General features: G+C 38.6%; 1 protein-coding gene across 1 annotated transcript; it reads right to left on the minus strand.

The window, feature by feature from the left end:
- Positions 1-3,214: 3,214 nt before the first annotated feature.
- On the minus strand, positions 3,215-25,505 carry TFB2M (transcription factor B2, mitochondrial). The gene is made up of 8 exons (XM_078156276.1): positions 25,053-25,505; positions 19,130-19,218; positions 16,316-16,466; positions 14,857-15,005; positions 13,245-13,331; positions 11,711-11,770; positions 9,737-9,888; positions 3,215-4,092 (listed from the first exon to the last, which is right to left on the minus strand). Exons 1-8 carry the CDS (start codon positions 25,345-25,347, stop codon positions 3,894-3,896), a joined length of 1,182 nt encoding a protein of 393 aa, XP_078012402.1. The 5' UTR covers positions 25,348-25,505; the 3' UTR covers positions 3,215-3,893.
- Positions 25,506-25,569: the final 64 nt, after the last annotated feature.

Consider the following 25,569-nt stretch of genomic DNA (forward strand, 5'->3'; position numbering starts at 1 on the left):
GATGAGTAAGTTATTCTTGGCTGTAAACCTGTATCTTTTGCCTATTGTGGTAGCTGCTAAATCCTGTGCAATACCTGACTAGTTCCTTGGTCCTTCAGCTCTTTTTTTTCAGGTTACTTGCATTATTTTTAGTTTGATTTGGAAGCTCTGTATTTTGGCTATGATATTCCTGGAAGTTGTTTCTTTTAGGAAATAATATGTAGATTCCTTCTATTTTTACTTTGCCTTTTGGTTCTAAGTTTGACCGGTTTTCATTTATGATTTGTACAAAAAAATTTTTTTTGCTTGTACCTTTCAAGTAGTATAATGATTCTTAAATTTTTTTGTTTCTTGACCTAATTTTTTCAGGTCATTTATCTTGCATTTTCTTCTATTGTTTCAGTCATTTGACTTTATTTTTAAAATATTTCCTGTCTTATGTAGTCATTAATCTTCTGTTTAGTCCATTTTAGTTTTCAGGTATTCTCTTGGGTAAGGTTTTGCATCCCATATACTAAGCTGTTTATTCTCTATCCAAGTCTTCACTCTGCAGTTCTGATTTCTTTTCCAATTCTTTCCTTTAGAGCTTTCATTTGACTACAATATTATTTTACATTATTCTTTAACTTTCTTAATTTCTTCCAGGAATTCTAGTTTTCCTTGTGGTCAAGCTATGTTTTTGTTTGAGTCTTTGTAGATGTAGAGTTTTTCTTCTTCTGGTTTGTGTGAGGTTTCAAGTTCAGATACTCTGATTACTCTATTTTGTTAAAAAAAAATTCCTTAATTCTTTATCTCTGGGGATGTCAGACTTTCTTGAGCAGCATATTTTAAACTTCAAAGGAGACCAGGGCTCTGGAAAATCACCCAAAACAATCAGCTCCAAACATACCATTGATTTCCTGACTGATTGAAGCCCAAATTTAATGGATGTCTGGAGCATATTTACATCTGGACAGAATATTACAGCTGTTTAACTGTGCACAGAATGATAATTGATGATGGGAAGAGAAGAAGGATATATGGGCCTGGACATTGTTAGGAGGGTACAATTGTTGTATTAAGCATCAAAGAATAATGCTAGGAGAGCAACTTTCCTAGAATGATTTCTACCTGAACTCCAGTGCAAGGATGCGAGAGAAACGATGATGATGATGGTGAGGTGATGCCTAAGATAACCTAGATGGTTGATCACAAAGGGATATCACGCCAGGTGGGGAGAGGAAGACAGTTCAGCAGGGGCATGCAGGCAAAACAGGCCTCAGTGGACCTGGAGCAGCCCCTCAGAGGACTGAATCACAGGCAGCTTTGGTGGTTTCCAGACTTCTCAACCCACGAACACCAAAGGCAACTTAGAAGGTCAGTAGGAAAAGTCTGTGACTGTCCTGAGAGAGAAGCTCGGTCCCAGCCCATCCCTGAGCTTGACTCGGGGTGGTGGCTGCTTCTGGAGCTTCTGGCCCACAGAATGAGGGAGAATCAAGTGGCTGATCAGAGGGGGATTGCAGGGATCTCTTTGCTGGTGCAGGATTCTCTTGCTTTGCCCATGCTTGGATCTGGGTCACAGTTCTGGGTGGCAGTCCTGGGATGAGGAGGAGTGCTGGCCTGGTGGAGAGGAAACCGTCTTCACAGTTCCAAGGCAGAAAAGAGTGCTTGTGGTCACTCACAGACCAGAGCACAGGCCAGGAAAGGAGTAAACACCTTGCACCTTAACACAGCACCTTGGAAGAACTGAAAATTTACAGGTCCCTAGAATTATCTCTGAAAACAGCTGCACAAAATCCCTGAAGCTTGGGACAATACATTCTCCACACTGGACGCAGACCCCTACCTTAACAAAGAGTTTATAACTCAAGTAATTGGCTGGGATCGTGAGCAAACTTCACAAAAAAAGTCAGACCACAGAATCTTTCTTTGGTGAAAAGAAGATCAAAACATACAACTAGAAGAAGATAACAAAATCCAAAGACTCCAAGAAAAATATGAATTGGTCACAGGCCTTGGAAGACCTCAAAAGGGATTTTGAGAAGTAAGGGGAAGTAAAGGAAAAACTAGGAAGAGAAATGAGAATGATGCAAGAAAATCATGAAAAACAAGCCAACAGCTTGCTAAAGGAGACCCCAAAAAATACTGAAGAAAATAACACCTTAAAAAATAGCCTAACCCAAATGGCAAAACAGCTCCAAAAAGCCAATGAGGAGAAGAATGCCCTAAAAAATAAAACTGACCAAATGGAAAAGGAAGTCCAAAAGCTTACTGAAAAAAATACTTCCTTAAAAAATAGAATGGAGCAATTGGAAGCTAGTGACTTTATGAAAAATCAAAACACCGTAAAATAAAACCAAAAGAATGAAAAAATAGAAAGCAATGTGAAATATCTCATTGGAAAAACAACTGACCTGGAAAATAGCTCCAGGAGAGATCATTTAAAAATTATTGGACTATCTGAAAGCCATGATCAAAAAGAGCCTAGACATCATCTTTCAAGAAACTATCAAGGAAAACTGCCCTGATATAGAACCAGAGGGCAAAATAGAAATTGAAAGAATCCACCAATCACCTCCTGAAAGAGATCCCCACGGGAAAACTCCTAGGAATATTGTAGCCAAATTCCAGAGTTCCCAGGTCAAGGAGAAAATATTGCAAGAAGCCAGAAAGAAACAATTCAAGTACTGTCAAAACACAATCAGGATAACATAAGATTTAGCAGCTTCTACATTAAGGGATCGCAGGGCATGGAATATAATATTCTGGAGGGCAAAAAAGACAGGACTACAACCAAGAATCACCTACCCAGCAAAACTGAGTATAACCCTTCAGGGGTTATAGCTCTAAATCTATAATCCTATGGACCCCATTTTAAAGATAAGGAAATTAGGCCCAGAGAGAAGTGACTTGCTCAAAGCCAGATCGCTATTAAGTGTCGGAATCAAGACATAAGTTGGATCTTGTGATTTGAAATCTAGAGTTTTTCACTTCTATTTTTTTTTAATATGCCAAGTAAGAGACCAAAGGCTTGCAAGTATAGTGACTTAACAACATAAATATTCTAGTATTTACCCTTATGAAAATAATTTGTTTAAAATGACAAGTGACAGACCATACGCTTGACCCATGATGACCACATTAGGATTACAAATACCCATCCTGCCAAATGACATAGATTTTGTCAAGTATTCATTCATCTCATTTATAGGATGAAGCAACTGAATTGTAAAAGACAACACAAAAAAGACTGATATAATACTTTATAATATACACATTTCTTTATTAAAATATATAATACAACCTATTTTAACAAATTTATGTATTATGTATTGCTGAAATATTTAGATAAAAAAATTAGGCTTTGTAAGAATATCACAAAACCCCTTAGGAAAAAAAATATAATTTCAAAAAAAAAAGCTTAAATAAAACATTAAAATATTTTATTTTGCAGATCTTTCAACTGTAACTTCACAAACTTAAAAAGCAAAATTTGCAATTAATTAGGTCAATCTAATTTGCTTTCCGAGGCTGATGAAATGTAACCAGCAATAAAACCATGTGAAAGTATAATACTTAAATGTACTCAACTTAAGATGTTTTAACAATTGGTCTGGAATTTATGAAATGAATTTCCATTTGATAATTAACTCAATTTACCAACCAGTTATATAGTAGTGAAGAATTTGCCAAGAAAAAAACAAATAAAATCCTTAATTTTCAGTTCATCAAATCCATAGTCAAATGAAAATTTCACTTACATATTTTATACATTTAAGAGTACCAACTGTTTTAAAAAATCAGCATGAATTTTCAGCAAACTCATCCTCTGACTGTGTAAAACAGAGCCATTTATTCTTAGTTGAAAGGATGCAAACTTTTCAAACCCATTCCTTTTTAATTTGCATCATAATTTCTCAAAAGAACTGCTGCAGTTAATAAAATTTTTGTGCTTTTCCTGGAAATTCATTTTGCTGGGAATAATCATATAGCCATTTTTGGGTAAATGTTTCAGAACTCTCCAAAGCTTCAAAAAGGTATTTAAACTCTTCTGGGCACAAAATGCCTACAGGTTCATCTTTCTGCTTTTTTAGTTGTTGAAGCAAATCCTCTGCATCACATACACACCATGAGCTGCAAAATACATAAACAGGCTTATTTCATTCTTTTTTATAAAAATTTTCTATTAACATCAAAAGTTATACAGAAGTTATCTTCTAAAAACCAATTATTTACAAATGAATTAAGCTATAGATTTCAGTGTTATTATTGTGTTGATTCCCAAAGTCTTAAATGATAGCTACGATGACTTAAAAAATTGAAGGTTTGAACTTTAAGGAGATAATCTAATCATATTCTTTTATAAACTTTTGCAAAATGGCTTAAAACTGTCATTTTCTATGTGCTCATCTCTCATACTTCTACTCAAAACATCAGGCTTCCTTTAGCATTAACATCCTAAATTCAACTGTACTTCTAACACTATATCTGCAGAAAGTTCTACTGTAACACCAAATTAGGGTGTGAAGGTTACCCTGGGTTCTCCAAGGCTGTGCCAAAAGAGTGAAAACTCTGGTACTTTCTACAAGCTGGAAAACCTCTGTGAAGTTCTCATAAAAGATTGCACATGCTCTGCTAGAACTACTTGGCTAAATATGGAGGAACTCATCACTAGCTAGTTAGCAAATTAAGCAGTGCATTTTTTGGTAAGTGACAATGTTAGTGCAGTGACAGTGGCTGGGGCATTAACAATCATACATAATTTTTAAACCACTAATAAACATTCACTTAACAGTTGGTATTCTAAATGTGACATCTTTGTCCAATGACAAACTGCTATAATGCTGGAGGAATTGAACCTCATTGATACTAACACTATCACTATAAATCAAACTTGAAAACGCAAGGAAATTTCAACTAAATGGAAGGAGGACTCATGGGTTCACTTTGGAGAGGTCAATATAGGAGCTGGAAGAATCAGGGTTCAATGTATGGCAAAATAAACATCATTTCGTGGGATGCCTGGCAATCTTCTCTTGCTGATAGTCATGATGAACATGAGTAAATAAAAGAACCACTGTGTGCCAAAGTCTACTGCATAGGATGAAGAAGCAGACAAACTGGACAAGACCCTCCAAATTCAGTACTAACATTTAAGGCACATCTATTATACTTTGATACTTGTTGATTTCATTGTCAAAGAGGTAATGTGAAGAAGAATGGAGAAAAACATAGTGGAAAAAATGTTTCAGAATTAAGAAACTGCAGGTCATAGATCTGTATACTAATCAAAAGCCTCATGCCTCTATACTATTAGTATTTCGTGAAGATCAGGAAGACTTTAGACATGGCAAATACCAAACGATATAAACAAAAAATGAAATTGATGCTCTATCTTAATAGTCAAGTAAATAAGCATTTATTTAGTACTTACTATGTGCTAAGCACTGACAATACAAAGAAAGCCAAAAAAACCATCCCTGCCCTCTAGGAGATTATACTCTAAAGTAGAAGATAACACATAAACAACCAAGTAGATAAAAGAATATCTATCTAGATGGAAAGCAATCTGAGAGGTAAAGGCATTAGGAACGGGAAGGACCAAGAAAGCCTTCCTAGAATATGTGGTATTTGTTGCTGTTGTTGTTTGTCCTTTATTCACGAAGAGGACCATGACATCAGGGAGGTAATGCCATGACATGCAAACAAATTGGATTTAAGTGATTTGAACTTAGTTTTGAAGGAAGTCTGGGAAACCAAGACTTATTAAACAGGAAATGACCAGATGCCAGGGTTAAGGCTCCTCAGCTACGGCAAACCATTCACAGAACCTCCCCTGCCAAACTTACCTCTTTTCTGAAACTCCCTATTCCCATCAAAGGATCTACCTGTCTTTTCAGTTACCCAGTTCAAAAGTCTAACATATCATATCACTTACCAAATCTTGCTGCTTCTATCTCCACAACAAATTTCACAACCACCCCTTTCTCTCCACTCACACAGCCACTGCCCCCATTCAAGCCCTCATGACTTCTAGTCTACACTTGGAATAGCCTTCTATTTGATCTCCCTACCTCAAATCAATTCTTCACAACTACCAAAGGGATGCTCCTAAAGTGCAGCTTTGATCATGTTATTTTCTACTTCTCAATAAATACCAGGGCTCTTTATCTCCTTTAGGTTCAAATGTACATTTCCCTACTTGTCTGTCATTCAAAGCTCTTCACAACCTGCCCTCAATTTACTTTCCTAGCCCTTAGGACACATCACTCCCCTTCACACACATCATGATCCATCTAAACTGGCCTTCTTACTATTCTTCATACATAACAAATTGCTTCTCAAATCCATGCTTTTGCACTGGCTCTCTGCCATTCCTATCATGCTCTTCCCTCTCACATCTGCCTGCGTCTTAGTTTTCCTGTCTACCTTCAACACTCAGCTCTTGCAGGAACTGTTCCTTTCCTGGTCCCCCCATTTCCCTTTTTAGAGTACCTTCCAACTACTCTGTACATACTTTGTATACACATGTTGTCTCCCAATTAGAATGTAAGTTCCTTGAGGGCAAGAGCTGTTGCTATCTTTCTTCGTATTCTTAGCACATAGTAGTGCTCATACCTAGTAAACACTTAAAAACTGCTTGTTGACTGACTGATTACCTGAGGACTTTCCTGATCCCCTATCAGGGTTTGGCACCACCAAATTACATTATATCTATTCTGCACATACCTCCTTGTCTCTCCTCCAAGAGAACACAGACTCTGTAAGGGCAGGAACCGCTTCACTTTGGTCTTTGTAGCCCCAGCACTGAGCAAAGAGCCTGGCTACTTACAGATTAACTAGAGCCCTAAGGTTCTGTCCTAGATCATCTTTGCTTTGCTCTCTATACTTTCTCTAGGTGACCTCACTGGCTCACATAGGTTTAATTACCATCTCTATGCAGATGGCTCCCAGATCCATACATCTAGCCCTCTCTCCTGAACTCCAGGACCATATAATCTATTGGACATTTCCTTACTGACATCCTGTAGGCATCTCAAATGCAACACATTCAAAAGAAAACTCATCTTTTGTGCCAGTTTTATTCAGAACCAATGTCCTGCCAAAGTGAACACAACTGTTTATGCTTCCCTTCAAATTGAACCCGATATAGAATATCCCTATTTCTGTTGAGACCCCACCATCCTTCAGTCACCCAGGTTTGCAACGTTGGAATTATCTTCAACTCTCACATTCAATCAGCTGCCAAGTCTAGCCAATTCTATTTCTACAACATCTCTTGCATTTGTCCTCTCTATTCAGTCATGTTGATCCCTTACTCAATAAAATCCAGTGGCTCTCTATCTGTGAAGGCTCAATTACAGAGGATCACAGCAAGCTAGGAATCCTCTGTCTTGACACTTAAAGCCCCTCATAACCTGAATCCTACCTACCTCGCCAGCTTATTTATCCAGCTTCTTCTTCGTGCACTCTCAAGTATGATCAAACTGGCCTACTTACTATTCTTCACCTCTGACATTCTATTCCTTGTCTCATGCCTTTTCCTTGGCCATCCTCCATATTTGGAATCATTCCCTCCTCACTTCTGCCTATGAGAATCCCTAATTTCCTTCAAACTTCAGCTCAAATACTGCCTCCTACATGAGGCTTTTCCTGATCTCCCTGATAAATATTTACCGTGTGTATGTATGGATGTATGTATATGTACATGTCTCCTCCAACCAAATGAGAGTTCCCTGATGGCAGAGAATGTTTCTGTATTTGTATCCTCAAGGCCTACCTAGCATAATTCTGGCACATAGCAGGTACTTAAAAAATGCTTTTTTGACTACTTGGAGCAAAGGTTCACCAAACTGATTATATAAATATATACTAATTACTATGTTAAAATATTTATTCTGAAATTTTTTATAACATTTCTTTAAATTCAGATCAAGATGTTTTTTAACATTAACTATTTCTGTAAGCAATGGCTTACTTAAATTAAACTTGCTTTGTTCTTGCTAGGGCACACATTAATTCATCATTGCTTTCTCCCTCACTTTTATTTTCTCTTCTTTCTGATCTTACCACAAACTATTATCTTCATCACTATCCATTACATTTAAAAGGCAGCATATTTTGAAGCAACATTTAGATTCAGGAAATATTTTTCACTGCACATTTAAAACCTAGCTTCATGGTTTTCTTCCAAATGATATGGGAAAATGCCTTCCCAACAAGCTAAACAAAATACTGCCTTTAGAAGCTGTCTTAAATTTTTTCTTCTCTAATTTCCCATGATGAACATTCTCTCTCTCTCTCTCTTTTTTTTTAAAGGCAATTCAGGTTAAGTGACTTGCCCAAAGTGACTTGCCCAGGGTCACACAGCTAGTAAGTGTCAAGTGTTTGTTCTGAGGCCACATTTGAACTCATGTCCTCCCGACTTCAGGGTCAGCGCTCTATCCACTGTGCCACCTAGCTGCCCCTGAACATTCTTTTAATCAACACAATGGCTCCCTCTCATAGAGGTTTATGATTCTATATTTTTTCTTTTAAATTTGCATCTTGATTTCATCTCATGCCTGACTGAGCATCTAGTTTTGTAGAAGGTGCTCCATATTTTTACAATCTCTAGTTTTGGCTCAACAAATAATTCACTAGGCAACCAGAAACATGTTTCCAGAAACAGGGTGTGATTCATTTACTAAAAACTGCCAAAATCCTTCATGTTTCAAAAGATGTGTAACTGGAAATCACATCTTCTCTACATATAGCACTGAGTGTGTGATATGGTATACTTGGACCTCTAATAAGGTGTAATTTAAATATGGAATAACAGAAAACTTGCATTATCTACTTCATAGGTTGGTATGAGGATCAAAATGAGATTATACAGGGTACCCTAAAAAGCTATTAGAGCTTAAAACTGCACTAAGACTTTTGGAACACTCTGCAGACATAAAGCCTTTGCCAATTGTAAAGTGCTACATAAGTGCCACATATTATTACTGTTGTTCAGCTAATTCTATCTGTGAAAAGTGGGGCTTATAAAGAGACTATTTTAAGTATGTATGTGTATTTAGGAGAAAGCAGGATGGAGAGAAATGGCTAAAATGGTATGATTTTACATTTATAATTTCCTTTGGACCTTCAAGTTTTAGGTTCATGGACCTTTGGGGCTCGGGATTTTGAAGCAGGGAGCTGTCTTGATCTTGCTCCTTGCCTGCTTCTCTTCACAAGGTAGACAGCAAATTGGAGTTTCAACAATCTCGCACCTTCAGCTTAGTAAAGGCAGAGGCAGGATAGATAATGAACTAGGTGAGGAGAAGCAACTGGGTGGTAAGCTATACAAGACGCGGTGCTCACTCTTTCCACTTTAGTGAGAGGGATCATAGATGTAAAACTTCAAGGGACCCGAGAGGCCACTGAATCTTAATTTCATAGATGAGGAAATTGAAGCTCAGACAGGTTAAGTGACTTGCATATAGTCATGAAGTCTCAGGTCTTCCTGACTCCAATTCCAGCTACTATGCCCCCAACAAACAACAGGCTATTCCTTCAATTTAACTAAGGTCAAAGACAAAGTATGTTAAATTTAATTAACTACCGACGACTTATTCAATAAAGGAGATTTATTATTTCAGAGAAGTGAGAAAAAGAACGAAATATGTGACTGAAGTGGAGGAGAAAATAAGGATACAGTATCTCATTCTAAGCTAATCAAATATACAAAACTAGTACTGTAATATGAATGAAATATCAATTCTCAAATGAACTCACCCTTTTTAGTACTTACTTAAATATATCAATTAATTTAGACCTGCTCTTGTGAAGACACTGTTTAACCAGGCACATAAAATTATAGGAGTTTACAGGTGTCAAATTATTCGTAAATAAATTTCTTCGAGGAGTTAATTGAATAAAACACAGCTGCTTGTTTTTTAATTCCTGAAGGAGAGAATAAAGAAAAAGAAGATAAACTTAGACAAAAAATACTGCTAGGACAAGAACCTGACCCTGTTTCAATTCAACTGAGACTCTGGGTCAGAGGTAGGGGAAGGAGAGTAAGAGCCAAATCGTAAGCTCAAATCCTCTCCCACTGACTGCCTGGGAATCACTGCACCTCAGTTTCCTCGTCTGTAAGATGAAAGGGCTGGACTAGATGGCTTGTGAAGTCTCTCTAGGAATAATCTATGATACAATTCCTAAACTGCAGTAATATCATTAAAAAAACAGCAATATCTTTAGGATGCTGCCAAAAAAAGAGGAAACTCAGTATTCTCTTGACCACTTTTGTAGGTTTTAATTTACCCAAATATAATTTTACTAGCTTACATTAGTTTACTTTACCAACTTACTTTACTAACTTACAATAGCTTACATTAATGAATACTAAAATAAAAAATCAAGGTTATAACTACTATCAGAAACTTCTACTGACTTCAAGCCAATGAACAGCATCAAGAGCACTTTTAGCTCTAAAAGGACAAGGACAAAAAGGTAAATTTAAATTTAATCTTTCAATTGGGTTGACTTGTCTGTAGAAAATAATCTTAATGACATATTTAACACTAACAGATTTGGAAACCAGCCAAAATAAAAACTACTGAAAAATTATAATCATATCCCATTGGCTTCTCAGGACATATGACTCTTACACTGAATGGTATGAAAAACCTAATACTTGTCTGTCTCAAAGAATTTAGACTTCCCTGTTAAGTTACCAGACGAGTGCTCGAGTACAGGTGACTTTTTTTTGAGTCTTCCAGACCTCACTCTCTTAAGACACATCTCTGGTGGAGAGACTGGTTATCTTAACTGGTGGGAGGAGAGGCAGGGAGCTGGACTCTTCACAGGAGTATACAATGTAGGATTATTTTATAAGATTTGGGGGGTACACTTCAGCAACCAACATCTCTTAGATAGGAACGAAGATCATCTGCGTAATGCTGAATTCTATTCTATAATATGCAGTATATTGACATGATTGGCATGGGATGCACTAAACATTTTTAAATGAAAATTTTAACATATTTTACTGATGCTTACATCAGTCATTCCTCACACACCTCCATGAGCCCTCAGTTAGTGACAAAGAAAAACAACTAAGCAAAAAACATATTCCACAATGCCTATATCTGATAATCTATACAATAATTCTTTTCAAATGTTCAAGAGTTCAACTTCCTTTAAGGAATCTTTTCATTTATACTGTGGTAGTCATTGTGGGTATTTTCTTGATTCTCTCTGGGGAACTAAGGATTTTTGATATTCTATTATTTCACTCTGCATAATTTCACAGAAACAGAAATACTGCTTTAATGGGTCACGTTCCTCACATTTTAAAATATAATACTTTTCACAATTTCTTGGGTATGATTGTTTCAAATATAAAAAAGTTTTAATTTCCAACACACTGACATTTTACACATTTGTAATTTTAAGCAATTCCTAAATACAAAAAGTCAAAAATTCCTATTTTTTCCCAAGCAAAAGTACATTAAAAGAAAAGTTTCCCCTCTGAAGAAAAAAAAAAGTATAGGGAATTCATTCTTTTTATTTTTTTTGCTCAAGCAATCGAGGTTAAGTGACTTGCCCAGGGTCACACAGCTAGGAATTCATTCATTTTCAAAGTAAAATGTATTTTCTACATAGCTGACATTTCTTAATGATTCTTCCAATCCTCCCCTCACAAACATTCCCCTGTAACAAAGTAGTTAAAGAAGACAAATCAACACACTGATCATGTCTGTAAAGAACTGCTTCTTACCTTGCTCTTTAGTGATGTCAGCTTCCCATTTTTGAAGGTTACAAATGACGAAAGAGGCTCCTTGGGAAAACAAAGAAACAAATGCCCCAAACTATTTTAATGCCACTTCATCCAAACAAGTTCCTGCCTTATATCTATCTTACCTAAATTGGGCTGACATTTTTAAAATAAGATTTTAATACATTAATTGCAATTTTTTGGAAATGACTTCATTCCACTGTACTTCCTCTACCAGCCATACAAATGTCTTCACCCTGTAAGTTTACTCCACTCTTGGATTTCTCTCACTGGCAGTATCCTCTACCCCTGTGCCTCTGATGGTTTGGTTATTCCTAAAAAAGGAGGATACCCAGGCCATCCATGTTCTCCTTCCTGACCCTGGACCTAAGCAGGTACCTCTTTTCCTGCTTTCCCACCCCTTTCAGAAAGCTTCCTTTTAAACGATATCCTCCCTGATTAGAATGTGAGCTCCTTGAAGGAAACACTCTCTTTCTGTTTGTGTATGTATTCCTAGCACATAGTACTTGGCACACTGTAAGCATTTAATAATTGATTATTTAATCTTGTGAATAATGATCTCTTCAAGAAAAGATCATATGAAATGAAAACAAAACAAAACAAAAAAACAAGTTCCACTTACACAGTTTTTTTCTTTTATGTATAAGTTCAACTTCTCCATTTAGTCAGAGAGTGATAGAAAGAGAGGGAGAGATACAGAGAGAAGAGTGCTCAGGACAGAGCAGAGAATCATTTCTAAGGGGCTTGTCAGGGATGAATATCTAGCCAAGCAGACCAATAAGGAGCTGCTCCAATAAGAAGCAGCAAAAAATGTATAAGGAAAACTAAAAAAGAGCAGTCATTAAAAAAGTGGAGAGGAGTGATATTTGGGAGACCATGATCAACAGTATCAAATTCTAGAGGAAAATCTAGTCAAGTCAGTAAGCATTCATTAAGCATTTACTGAGCACCTATTATGTGCCAAACACTGTGCTAGTATTGAGAATACGGTGAAAGGCAAAGAATCCTTGCTTTCAAGGAGCTTAACATCTAACAGGTAGACACGTGAAAGCAACTAAGGACGAGAAACATCTATATAGAATAAACTGGAGATCATCTCAGAAGGAAGGCATTGGCTTTACGGTGGATCAGGAAGGATTCCTACAAGAAGTGGGGTTTTAGCTAAAACTGCAGAAGGCTCATGAAGCCAGGAGTCGTAGATGAGGAAGGATAGAATTCTAGTCGTGGTGGCGTATCTTGTTTGAGGAATGGCAAAGAGGTGAGGTCAAGAAGAATAAGGCCTGAGAAAAGAATACCACATCTGGCAATTAAGAAATCACTGCTAACTTGGCAGAGAGCAGTTTCAGTTGATGAGGCCAGAAGCCTGACTGTAAGGGACAGAGAAGTGACAGGAGAAAACTGTAGATGGAGGGTACAGATAGCATTTTTCTGGGAGTTCTGATACAAGGGAAAGGTACGATACAGGATGCTAGCTAGTATCGAGACAGATATTTAACAATAAGAACAATTTACTCACCATATGCAAAAGCTTTATCTCACAAGCTGTTTGCCAGAGAACACTCAGGGTTTGATAATCCTTTTCACCTGGCTTTGAAATGATTTTCTGACAAAGGAATAAATTTATAAGTTACACATCATTAATATACTTCACAGTCATTTAACATCCAAGTCTGACACTATTCTAATATCGAAAATAAAAGCTATGCACCTAAATTAGCTAAAAATTAAGAACTGAAGCAAAAATGTTAATATCTATTATTTTACTGGGCTTTGTCTCTGACTTAATTGCTGAAAATCTATCTGGTGCATTAAACTGTAATCTTTAAGCAAAATAGATTTTCTTTAAACTATGTAAAAATTACTTTCACTATGGCATGCTATGAGGAAAATCTCCTAACAAAGATAAAATGATAATTGTTATATAATCAATACATTATCAAGCATTTATCAAGTGCCTCCAATGTGCCAGGCACAGAGGCCAAGAAAGTTTAGTGGTTTGCAAGCACTTGGTATGGTACTGATCTCAAGTTCAACAATTTTGAAGTCTATTCCATTATTACCATTCCCTGAATAACATTTGATTACTTCATTGAATTTTGCTTTAGAGTTTCTATTATCCCAGACCATAAACATGAATCCCTATCCATATATGCAGAAAACAATACCAATCTATGCATTATAGGGATGTTCTCAGAAATAACAGATTAACTATCTACTGCACTTTGAGGTCTTACAAGTTGCTACAAAAAGAAAAGGTATTTATTACCTTACAACATGAGTCTCCTACTTACCCTCATATTATTCAGATAATGAATGAAGCCTTAAATTTGACATATGAAAAGTTAAGACAACCACCCCCAATATGATTCCTCATTCCTCTCCAGGCTGCACTCCCAGACTTCCTCTACTTTGAACCAGCTCTTCATTCTGAAGCCTCACTCCAGCCCCGAAATTCAAACATTAGAAGTACCTTTTGCCCCTTCAGCCTCTACCTCTGATTGGATAGATCCTCGTAGAACCTCCATTTAAGGAGGATGCCCAATGCAGTGACATCTCACTTCCTTTTCAGGCTGCACTCTGGACTCTCTCTACCGTGCTCCTGCCCTGAAGTACCCTTGTCTCCATTCCACTCCCCCATTTCTAGCTTCCCTTTGTGTGTTGTCTTCCCCCATTAGAATGTACACTCCTTCAGGGCATTTATCTGTCCTTCTATTTGCATATACAGTCACAGTGCTTAGCACAATGGCTGACACATAGCAAGCACTTAATAAATGATTACTGACTGATTGTTTTATGTCTCTAAGGGACACAAATGTGACTAGTACTGAAATGTAATTATAAATATTAATACTATTAACAGCTCACATTTATATAGTGCTTTAAGGTTTGCAAAGTGTTTTAAATATATTATTTCATTTGTTTTTCACAAATCTTGTAAGGTAAATGCTATTATTAGCTCCACTTTTCAAATAAGGAAACTAAGACTCAGAGAGATTAAATGACTTTCAGCATATCACCAAGTTGGTAAGTGTCTGAAGTGGGATTCAAACCAAGATCTTCCTAACTCTAGGAGACTCATTAAAGAACTGTTACCAAATATAATTAGCAGTTTCTTTTAAGTAACATACCTTGTATTCTTTTTCACTAATAAACATATTCAATTCTATCCGTCCATAGTTATATATGGAACTACAAGAATAGAGGTCATATAAAAGTTTCCAAAGTACAATTCTTTCGGTTTTAGTTGGGAAGAATCCAACTATCTTTACAGGAACATCTGTTATGAAAACATGCAAGAATATGTAAGTAAAAATTCTGCACATTTTTTCTTTGTTAACAGCATTTTAAAAGATTAACAAATTAACAAATCAATCTTCAGAAAATTCTACATACTTAGCTTCAGGATACGAAATCCTAACTTCTCAGAGCCTCTCTCTTTAATACAGAAAGATGGCATTTCAGGCTAATATTTTGATGTATGAAATATTTTGAACACGTTTCTCCTCTGTTCTTATTGCCCTCAACATAGGTCAGGGCTTCATTGCCACATGTCAAGACTACTGCAATCACCTTCTAATTAGTCTTCCACTCACTCCCCTGTCTAACCCCCCCAATTCATTTACACTGTTGTCATATAAATAAGATCTTGATACTCCTCCTCAAAATCCTTCAATGGTTGCCTTCTATTACTGAATACTCTTTATATCACTTTTTGTTGTTGTTTAGTTGTTTTTCAACTGACTCTTTGTGACCTCTGTTGGGTTTTCTTGGCAAAGGTACTGAAGTGGTTTCCTATTTCCTTCTCCAGCTCATTTTACAGATGAGGAAATTGAGACAAACAGGGGTAAGTGACTTGCCCAGGGTCACATAGCTAGTAAGTATCTGAGGCCACATTTGAACTGTCTTCCTGATTCTAGGCCTAGTGTTCTATCCACTGTGCCATCTAGCAGCAGTGGAAAGTGGATAAGTGCATAGTGAATGAGTGATAAGTGGCTATCACTTACCTGTACATTAAAGTCTCTCCATGTCCTTGACCAACCTTTTCTTTCCAGAAAAATCTCATCTTCCAAATACGGTATATTCTAATCAAACTTTACTTATGTCTCCTTTCATACGTCTCATATCTATGTTCCTGCTCACTCTGTCTGGAATGCCACCTCCCTGCCATCTTTCTGTTCCCCTCCAAAGCCACCTCTCTTTACTCGTTAAAATCCTACTCACTAGTAGAGCCTAGCTCCCAGTCTTAATATTCCTCATTTTGTATTAAAATGTTAATGTATTTGTTGTATCCATCTACTAGACTGAGTAGCATAAGGACAGGGTTTCTGTCTTGGTGAAATCATCCCTCCAATGCCAAGCAGAATGCTCTCTACACAGAAACAAAGAAATTCTTGTTAAAGCTGAATGTTCAGATATCCTGAATACTTCTACATTAAAGTAAAAAAATCTGTTGTCTATTTCATTCACATATACTAGCATACTAGTTACATAAACCTAACATATTTGAAAACTTGTCAGTGGAGTCAAAAGATCTAGAACATTAGCAAAACTTTTATTAAGTTTATTTTAATAAATGAAAAAATTTACCTGCTGCCCATGGAACTTTGCTTATTCCCAAATTCTTGAAAAGTGTTTCGGTAAACATAGCAGGTGGTGGTGTTGTTATATTACTGGGATCTCGATGGAAGAAGTCACAGTAGATTACTTCTAGTTGTCTACCCGGATGTTTTTTTAGGGTCTAGGATTAAAAAAAAAAATAAAAATTTTAAATTCTTTATGAACCCTATAGAATATTCTACCTCAGAATTATTTATCAAGTTTTACTGAGGTAACATAACATTATGAACAGAGGCCACCTTCGACCATGGAGTTTTCAGTCCTGGTGCTGACACATAGCAGTTGTGTGACCAGACAGGTCTCAGGTAGCTCTATATGGCTCTAACTTACAAATAAGTTGCTGATCTCTATCAGTGAAGACAATTTCCACATTGGGAGTTCAACACACTAATAAAAACACAGCTCTGGACCAGAACATGGAGATTTGTAAGCTCTAACTGAATCAGGCCAACGGAAAAGTACAGTGAATATAAAGTGTTGTTCCCAGGGTCACACATGTAGTAAGGATGAGCTTCTTTACTTGATCAAGTCCAACACTTCCAAGCTCCCTCCTGGCTATACTTCTGACTTTTCAAACTTCAGCTGTAATCTTACCCAGGAACATCCAATCCATCATCCTCTATGGCTTTCTCACCCTCAAACATCCCTCTGCCATGGCAGCCCCTCCCGTTATTGAGTTCCTCCCAGGGCCTCCACTTTGGGGAGGAGCACAAGGTGACCAACCTTTATTCCTCTCTCAGCTGTGTTTCTAGAGAGGCTCTAGAGAGACCTCCTCCAGCCCATCTTCAGCTTTCTTTTGTATGTTTGTTTCCCCCCATTAGAATGCAAACTCCTGAAGGGTAGGCATTGTCTTGCTTTTTGCTTATAATAGTAAACTCAATACTAAACACAGTGGCCAGGACATGGTAAGTGTTTAATAAATACCTGTTGCTTGATCATCATGATATCATGAAAACATGGTATCATGTTTTCTCTTAGCTGACACCAAGACTGCAGAACAACAAAGGTTATTACCTTAAATAAACTGTGAATCAAAGTTCTAGCTGCATCAATACATTTTTGATTACTTGGCAAGCTTCCAGTCCAATTATTGTGCTGAGCTCCAGGCCTGCATCATCAACTTCCTTTTTGGACATCTCAAACTTAAAATGTCCAAAACATAATTCATTAACTTTTCCCCCAACCCTGTACCCTCTTTCCAACTTCCCCCACTACTGGGGATGTTACCACCATCTCCCCAGGCACCCAAGCTTGCAACCTGGGTCACTCTAGGCTCCTCACTCTCACTCCTCCCATAGAACCAAGCCATTAGCAAATACTGTCTTTTCTACTTTCACCACATCTCTTATATACCAGGGGCAGATGGTACGCGTGGAGTCAGGAATCTTGAATTCAAATTTGGCATCAGACACTAGGCTTCACAGACAGTGTGATCCTGGGCAAGTCCCTTAACTTCTGTTTGCCTCAGTTTCCTCAACTGTAAAATGGGAATAATAATAGCACCTACCTTTCAGGGTTATTGAGAGGATCAAATGAGATATCTGTAAAAGTGCTCTTAGCATACTGCTCAGCATATAATGGGATGTCAATACTTATTTCTTTCCCTTCCCCAGCTCCCACCCCTACCCAATCCTGCCCTCTCTGAGGGAGATTTAACTATTTTAGAGGCAGTTGATGGCATAGTGAATAGCTGGACCTGGAGTCAGAAAAATCTGAGTTCAAATCTAGCTTCAGACACATACTACCTGTGTGACCCTGGGCAAGTCACTTAATCTCTATTTACCTCAGTTTCCTCAAATATATAATGGAGACAATATCAGTACCTACCTCACAGGGTTGTTGTGAGGATCAAATGAGATAACACTCGTAAGAAGCACCTAGCACAGTACCTGGCACGTAGCAGGTGCCATATAAATGCTTATTTCCTTCCTTTCCCCCTTCCCAGGGACACAGTTAGTAAAAATCTGAGGCTGGAAACAAACATTTATTAAGTGTTTACTATCTACCAGGCACTATGCTAAGCACTGACAATACAAAGAAAGGGAAATAACTATGTTTCCTAAAGGCATTAAAATTTTTTTTAATTTGTACAGGAGCAACTTTTTTTTGTTGAATACACAGAATTGAACACACACACACACACACACACACACACACACAAAGACATATATACATACAGAGTATGTACGTATATATGTATTTATGTATAGAGAGATAATGGAAGATAATCATAGATGGCAGGCACTAGCAGAGGGAGAGACAGTAAAGTCACCTTGCAGAAGGCAGCTAAAGAAGCCTGGATGCTGAGCTAAGGAGGGAGAACATCCCAGGCAGGCCTGGGGAATAGCCAAGGAAAAGGTAACAAATCAAGAGATGGAGCTTCATGTAGGAGGAAGAGCAAGAACACCAGTGCTGCTGGATCACAGAGTATACAAAGGGAAGTAAAGACTAAGAAAACTGGAAAGTCAGTCAATAATTAGCTAAGTGTTAGCTATTATTACTTTTTAAAAACTTAAAACTTGTTTGACAATATATTTTATGTATTGTTTTATTCCTTGTTTGGTTATTTTTCTTTGTTGATCGTTAAGTTCATAATATTCCTAAGGTAGGGGGAAAAAGGAATACAAGTCTTCTAATGTCCTTTGCAGTAGACTTTCTTAGAAGAAAAGGGAACCAGACTAATGAGAAGTAAAATGAACCACAAGTAGCTAGTTCCACTTTCCTAGATCAGAGAAAGCTAATCTTTTTTGCACACACTAATTTTAAGAAACTTAAATGACATACCGTTAAATATGGAAGAAAAGTCAGGTCACTTTCAAGTGCAACCACTTGTAAACCAGCATTGAGTAATGCATAGGTAATAATTCCAGGTCCTATGGTGTGAAAAGAAAAGTTTGTTATTTTGGGGAATAACATAATTTTCAATTTAGGACGTGTTACTTTCTTTTATTTCATTCAATCAATCAGTTAATATGCATTTATTACATGCCTAATATAAGCCAAGCATTGGGATTATGAATAGAAAAGTGAAGTAGAAACTACAGTCACAAGGCAAGGCATATACAAAAAGTTCAGCCCTTTGAGTGAATCCAAACTTCACAGAAACAAATCCCTTTTATAAAAGGATTTGTTCTATAAAACTTGGACTCAGTCAAAAGACCACACCCAAGGACCTGGAAAGCCACACATGGCCTCAAGGCCACAAGTGTCTTTCTCCCCCTCCGCCTCACCGCCTTTTCCATCCTCCACTAATCAGTATAGTGTTTTTCCTAAAGCACAAGTCTGACCATCATTCCCTTACTTAATAAATTCCAGAGGCTTCTTATTACTTCTAGTATCAACTATCAAACTCCTGTTTGAAATTTAAAGTCTTTCACAAGCCGGCACCAACCTTCACATAGTACTTCTCTTCATATATACATACATACAAGGCCAACTAATCTAGCCTTCTTCCTGTTCCTTATACATAGCATTCCATCTCTTGTCTTAGTGTCTTTGCATTGGCTTTCTCCTATGTCTGGAATGAACTCTCTTCTCACCTCTCTAGGGGTCCCGAGTTTCTTTCAAGGTTCAACTCAGTACCACCTTCGAAATGAAGCTTCTCCTCATTCCCTAGACACTCATGCCTTTCCCCAAAAACCATACTGTACTGATTTTCATTTTGTCTTGTTTTTGCTGACATATGGACGTGCTGCCCTTTTCCCTGACTGGTCATCATCTAGCAGTGAAGCGCAGGAAATGTTTTTGGTTGATTTTTTTTTAAATTCCCACAGCAATTTGGAACCACTGCACTTTCAATTTAAAATCTTAAACTTCTAAGTCATTTGGCACACTAAGGTAAGGAAAGAGGCTAAAGGAATTTTTTAATCCCATAGTTCATGCAATGAATGAAACCTGAACTGGGATAAGATAGTAAAATGCTAAATATTTATTTAAATAATACATAATCATTATCCTAAACAATTATTGATATGTAGCATCTTAGAGTTTTGACATAGGGGATTGTCATCCTTGGAGCCAGAAAGACCTGGGTTCAAATCTTGCCTCTAAAATATAATGGCTATGTGAACCTGGGCAGGTCACTTAACCTCAGTGTTGCAGGCAACTCTCTAAAACAGGGGTTCTTAACCTGGGCCCATGGTATTCTGAACCATATCTAACACCCAAGAGGCCCATAGATAGATTTCAAGGTGTATGTACTTGGATGAGGGGGTAAATTACATCTTTACTTCAATATGACTGGTTTCCACTGTATTCCTATGTATTTGTGCTTTAACATGATTTAACATGGGTTTCAAAAGCCTTCCCAAGGGGTCCGTGCCACAAAAAAGGATTAACAATGCCTGCTCTAAAGCTAAGAATGGTGCAGAAGGTGCCGACTTGTTATTGGTAGAGGCAGTGCCCTCACCTGAGCCTTTTCCGTGTATGTTAATGAAATCCCACACCCTATCCTTAAAGTAATTTTTATATCTTGTCTCCTTTGAGGCTCATAATCCAATAAAGATGGTACTCTAGGAATTACTATTCTCATTTTAAAAATGAGGAAGCCGAGGCTCAGAAGTTACTTGCCCAAAGTCCAATAATTAATGATTATCTGAGGCCATTCTGCCTCGAAAAACAAAAGACCCCTTAATCCAAAAACACTGAGGAACCATATATTTAAAGATGACAGGGAGTAAGGAGGAAAAAAACATTTATATACAGCCTCTATATGCCAGGCACTGTGCTAAGTACTTTATAAATATTATCTCATTTAATCACCAACAGCCCTGGAAGATAAACATTACCATCATCCCCATTTTACAGTCGAAGAAACTAAGGCACAGAGGTTAAGTGATTTTCCCAGGGTTACAAAGCTATTACATTTTAGAGGCAAAACTTGAACCCAGGTCTTTCTGGCTCCAAGGATGACAGTCCCCTATGTCAAAACTCTAAGATGCTATGTATCAGTTATTGATTTGAACGTAGGCCTCCTGACTTCAGGCTCTATGCACTGTGCTACCTGGCTGTCTTAGATATCATTTAGCTCATTTTCCAGATGTGGAAACTAAGGCCAAGAGAAGTAAAGTGATTTGGCTAAGATCACAAAAGCAGTAAGCATCAGAGGCAAGATTAAAACCTAGGTTCTGATTTGATAATTTTTTTTTTCCTCACTGAGAACTATCCTCTGGCTAAGCTGAATCCCTGGCCACCCTTTTTAGTACTTTTAGTACATTTTCACTTATATCCCCTCCCCACCCCCCACTCACTGTTCCTAGTGGGGACATTAGCCCATTTTTTGCTTCTTCTTACCACTCTTAGATCCTCATTCTACCATCATCACTACCATCACTTTCCTCCTTTGAAGTACATTCAAACCAGAGTTATTGCCCAATTCATTTTCTGGTAGCTATTATCTACCAACTCCCAGGACATTCTCCTAGCTTTCTCAATAAGCACAGTCCTAGGTTAACAGTTTTCCTCTCTACTCGACTCCTACTCTCATCCTAGAGGACTTCAGCATATATGTGTTTTTTTACCTCAAATAATTTAAACCTCCAGTTCTTCAACTACTCAATTTCCAAGACTTAATAATAATAGCTGGGATTCATATAATAACACTTTAAGATTTGCAAAATGATCTGTATGTTATATCCTCTAGCCTGTGTGTTGATGCCATTATCTCTAAGTTACAGACTGGGAAACTGAGGCTGAGAAAGGTTAAGTGACTTGCCCAAGGTCATACAACTAATAAATGTCTGAAGCAAGCCTTGAAATTTGTATGCTGCTCAACAGTAATGGAAGAAATTAAGAAATCCTGCTGACTGAGTCTTTATAAATTTATACTGTCCAAACTCAACTGGGTCCTACTATAACAAAGCAACTCTACTGCTCTCCTCCCTAGCTGATTCTCTATCCCTCTCACCACGTGGTTATTCCAAACCTATTCTCTCTGAATCTAAGGACATTCTCAGACCTCATCTTCTCTGCTGAGGACTTCATCTCATACCTTCACCAGAAAAAATTAAGGTCATTCTAAACAAGTTACCTTTTCTCTTCTCATCTCACATTGATCTGACATTGTTCCTTACTATTTCTCCATCACTCCAGTCTTTGGTGTCCCTTCTACTTTCCAAAGCTAATCCCTCTACATGTATCTTTGATCCAGTCTCTTCCCATCTTGCTTAGCAGACTGCCCTCACTATCATACCCATTCTCTCTCTAATCTGCAGTCTCTCCCTACTTACTGGCTCCTTACTACTGCCTACAAACCCATACAAGTGTCTGTGTCCATTAAAAAAAAAAACCCAACCCATAATAGATTCCATTATGCTGGCTCAATATTCCTTCTCTTCTAATCTCCTTCAAAAATCCTCTACAATCAATCTATGCCTCTTCTTCCTAGCTTCTCTCTCTCTTCTAAATCCTCTACAAATTGGCTTTTGGCCTAATTCAATGAAAAGGCTCTCCTCAGATACCAATGAACAATCATAATTGCCAACTCTAATGGCCTTTTCTCACTCCTAATCTTTCTTGACCTCTCTTGTAGAATTTGACAGGGATAATTACTTTGTCCTCTTGAATACTGTCTTCTGAGTTTTTATGACTGTTCTCTCTAGGTTTTCCTACCAGTCAGACTTTTATTTTCTTAGATCTGCCTCCCTATCACACCCAGTAACTATGGATATACCCCAAGGCTCTGTCCTGGACCCTTTTCTGTTTTCCCGAAATACTCTCTCATTTGGGGACCTCATCAAGTCCCATGGGTTTAATTATCATCTCTATGAAGACTATTTCCATATCTACTTATCCAACCCTAATCTCTCTTCTGAGCTACACCCCAACATTACTTAACTGCCAGGACATTTCAAATTGGATATCATGTACATATCTCAAACTTACCAAATTCAAAACAACTCATTAACTTTCTCCAGACTACGCACACTTCTAAAATTCCCTGCTGCTGTCAAAGGCACCACCATATCACCCCTTCTAGTCAGACACCCAAGTTCATAAGCTCAGTCATAGTGAACTCTTCCTCCCTTGATCACCCCATCTATCCAAATCAGTCGCCAAATCATGTAATAATTTCTTTTTCTGCACTATCTCTCAAATGCATTTTCTTATCTCAACTTAGCACTGTCATCACTTTCATTCAGGCTCTTAAAAACTCTCTCCTGGGGGTCAGTTAGGTGGTGTAGTGTATAGAGCACTGGCACTTTAGTCAGGAAGACCTAAGTTTAAATTTGGTCTCAGATCAAACACTTGCCACTTACTGTATGACCCTGGGCAAGTCACTTAACCCCAACTGCCTAAAAAAGCTCTCTCCTGGAGCATCCTAATTGGTCTCCCAGACTCAAGTCTTTTCCCATTCCAATACTTTCCACTCAGCTGTCAAAAGTGATTTTCCTAAAGTGTAGGTCTGATCATGTCACAGCACTTCGAACCCCATCCCCACCCCCACTCACCTCCATTCTAAGGTCTCCCTATAACCTCCAGGAGCAAATATAACCTTCTGTTTCTCATTTGAAGCTTTTTAGAGTCAGGCCTCTTATCTTTTTAGTCTCTTAACTAACACCCTCCACAAACTCTAGTCATAATCTAGTCATACTGGCTTCCTAGATGTTCTTCACATAACACTCTCTCATTACTGAGCCTCTGCACTGCCAGTTCCCCATGCCTGTAATACTTTCTGTCCTCAGCTCTTAACATTCCTGTCTTCCTTTAAAATTCAGCTTAAGTGCCATCTCCTCCTGGGAGTCTTTCCCTCTAAGGATTCCTTCCATCTACCCTGAATTTGTTTTGAATGCATTTACTTAAATACGTTGTCTCCTCTATAGGAGCGTAAGGCCCCTGATAGCAAGAACAATTTTTGCTTTTTCTTTGTCTCTTCATTGCTTAATATAGTGTCTGGTACCTGGCAATCACTTAATAAGTGCTTGTTCATTGACTGCACCATATTTATATATCAAGGAAAAGGCTGGAGATAAAGGACTTTATGTTGTCTTTAGACAGCACAGGGCAATGGAAAAAGCACCATATTTAAGAGCCAGAGGATGAGGGTTTGATTCTTGCCAGGCTCCTTACTACCTGTGTGATCTTGGGTAAAAACAACTTAATTTCTCTCTGCCTCAGTTTCCTCACCAGAAAAATGAGGGGGTTCCTTCCAGCTCTAAATCTATGATCCTATGTCTATGCTGTACTGCCCTTCAAAGGTCCACTGAGAAGGAATAAGGTGCCTCAACGTGCTAGGAAATGAACCACATACTTGGAATCTTTAGACAAAAAAGGTTGTAGCTGGTCAAAGCTAACAAAAAGGCAGTCTTATTTCAGCAAATTACTATCACATACCCAAGCTTTGTGCACTAAGTACCATGTTAGTTCTTAGGGGAATGGGAGTGGGGCTGGGAATATGTAAAGAAGCGTAAAGTAAGCTCTCTCCTGCCCTGCCTGTGGCAAAGAAGTGGGAGACGGTATCTAGGGGTTAAGCAAAAGTATGCCAAGTGCCATGGGCATTCTAACTAGCATCTAAGCTCTATGGGGGCAGGGCCCATACTTTGCTCTTCTCGGTATGGTCCCACACCCCTCAGCACAGTGGGCCGAGCACACATTGGATTCTCTGGACAAAAACCTGAGCTTAGTAAGCTGCTGCCCGAAGGCGATGCAGGAACCCTCCCGGTTCGGGTATCCCCAGGTCCCCCCTCCGCCCCCGGGAACCCCCACCTACCGGGATTGCACTCTAAGATCCGCGGGCCGGCTCCTGGACGCCCTGCTTGCAGGAGTTGCACCACAGTGTCCGCCACCTTCGCGCTGCCCGCGAAAAGCCTATGCCGTGTCATGTTCCGCGGCGACGCCTCCGACTTCGCGACTGCCCAGGACATGGGTTCCAGGCACGACTGGGATAGGAGCCGGTGGGGCCGCGTCAGGCACCCCGGGCCCGCCTCACAGAAGCAGCGGAGGCAACCTCTGGCCACGGTAGATATCGACAACCGCGCTGAAAGTCCAGTCGCTGACCCCCACATCCTCGCCTCCGCGTCGCCTCCTCACTGGCCGGGCTCGGGCTGGAGCCGGAGCCGGAGCCGGAGCCGGAGCCGGAGCCGGAGCCGGAGCCGGGGCCGGGGCCGTGACCACCACCACCAGCCTCATTCAGCAAGACGCAGGCGCACGACCTTTCAGGCAAGGCGCCGGGCGGAAGTAAATATAACTCCTTGCGCGTGCAGACAAGTCCCTCCCACCCACTTCCG

Source organism: Phascolarctos cinereus, unplaced genomic scaffold (genome assembly GCF_003287225.1).
Source record: "Phascolarctos cinereus isolate Bilbo 61053 unplaced genomic scaffold, phaCin_HiC Scaffold_5;HRSCAF=322, whole genome shotgun sequence".
In the NCBI taxonomy this organism is placed as follows: Eukaryota; Metazoa; Chordata; class Mammalia; order Diprotodontia; family Phascolarctidae; genus Phascolarctos; species Phascolarctos cinereus.

Bases quoted from the DNA above. Each gene is read 5' to 3' on its own strand.
- TFB2M (XM_078156276.1), bottom strand. From the start codon at position 25,347: ATGTGGGGGTCAGCGACTGGACTTTCAGCGCGGTTGTCGATATCTACC. The intron at 16,467-19,129 runs GTATGTCATTTA...TTTTAATCCTAG, and splicing joins CTTTTCTTCCATATTTAACG to ACCCTAAAAAAACATCCGGG. The intron at 13,332-14,856 runs GTATGTTACTTA...TTCCTTTGTCAG, and splicing joins TTAGTGAAAAAGAATACAAG to AAAATCATTTCAAAGCCAGG.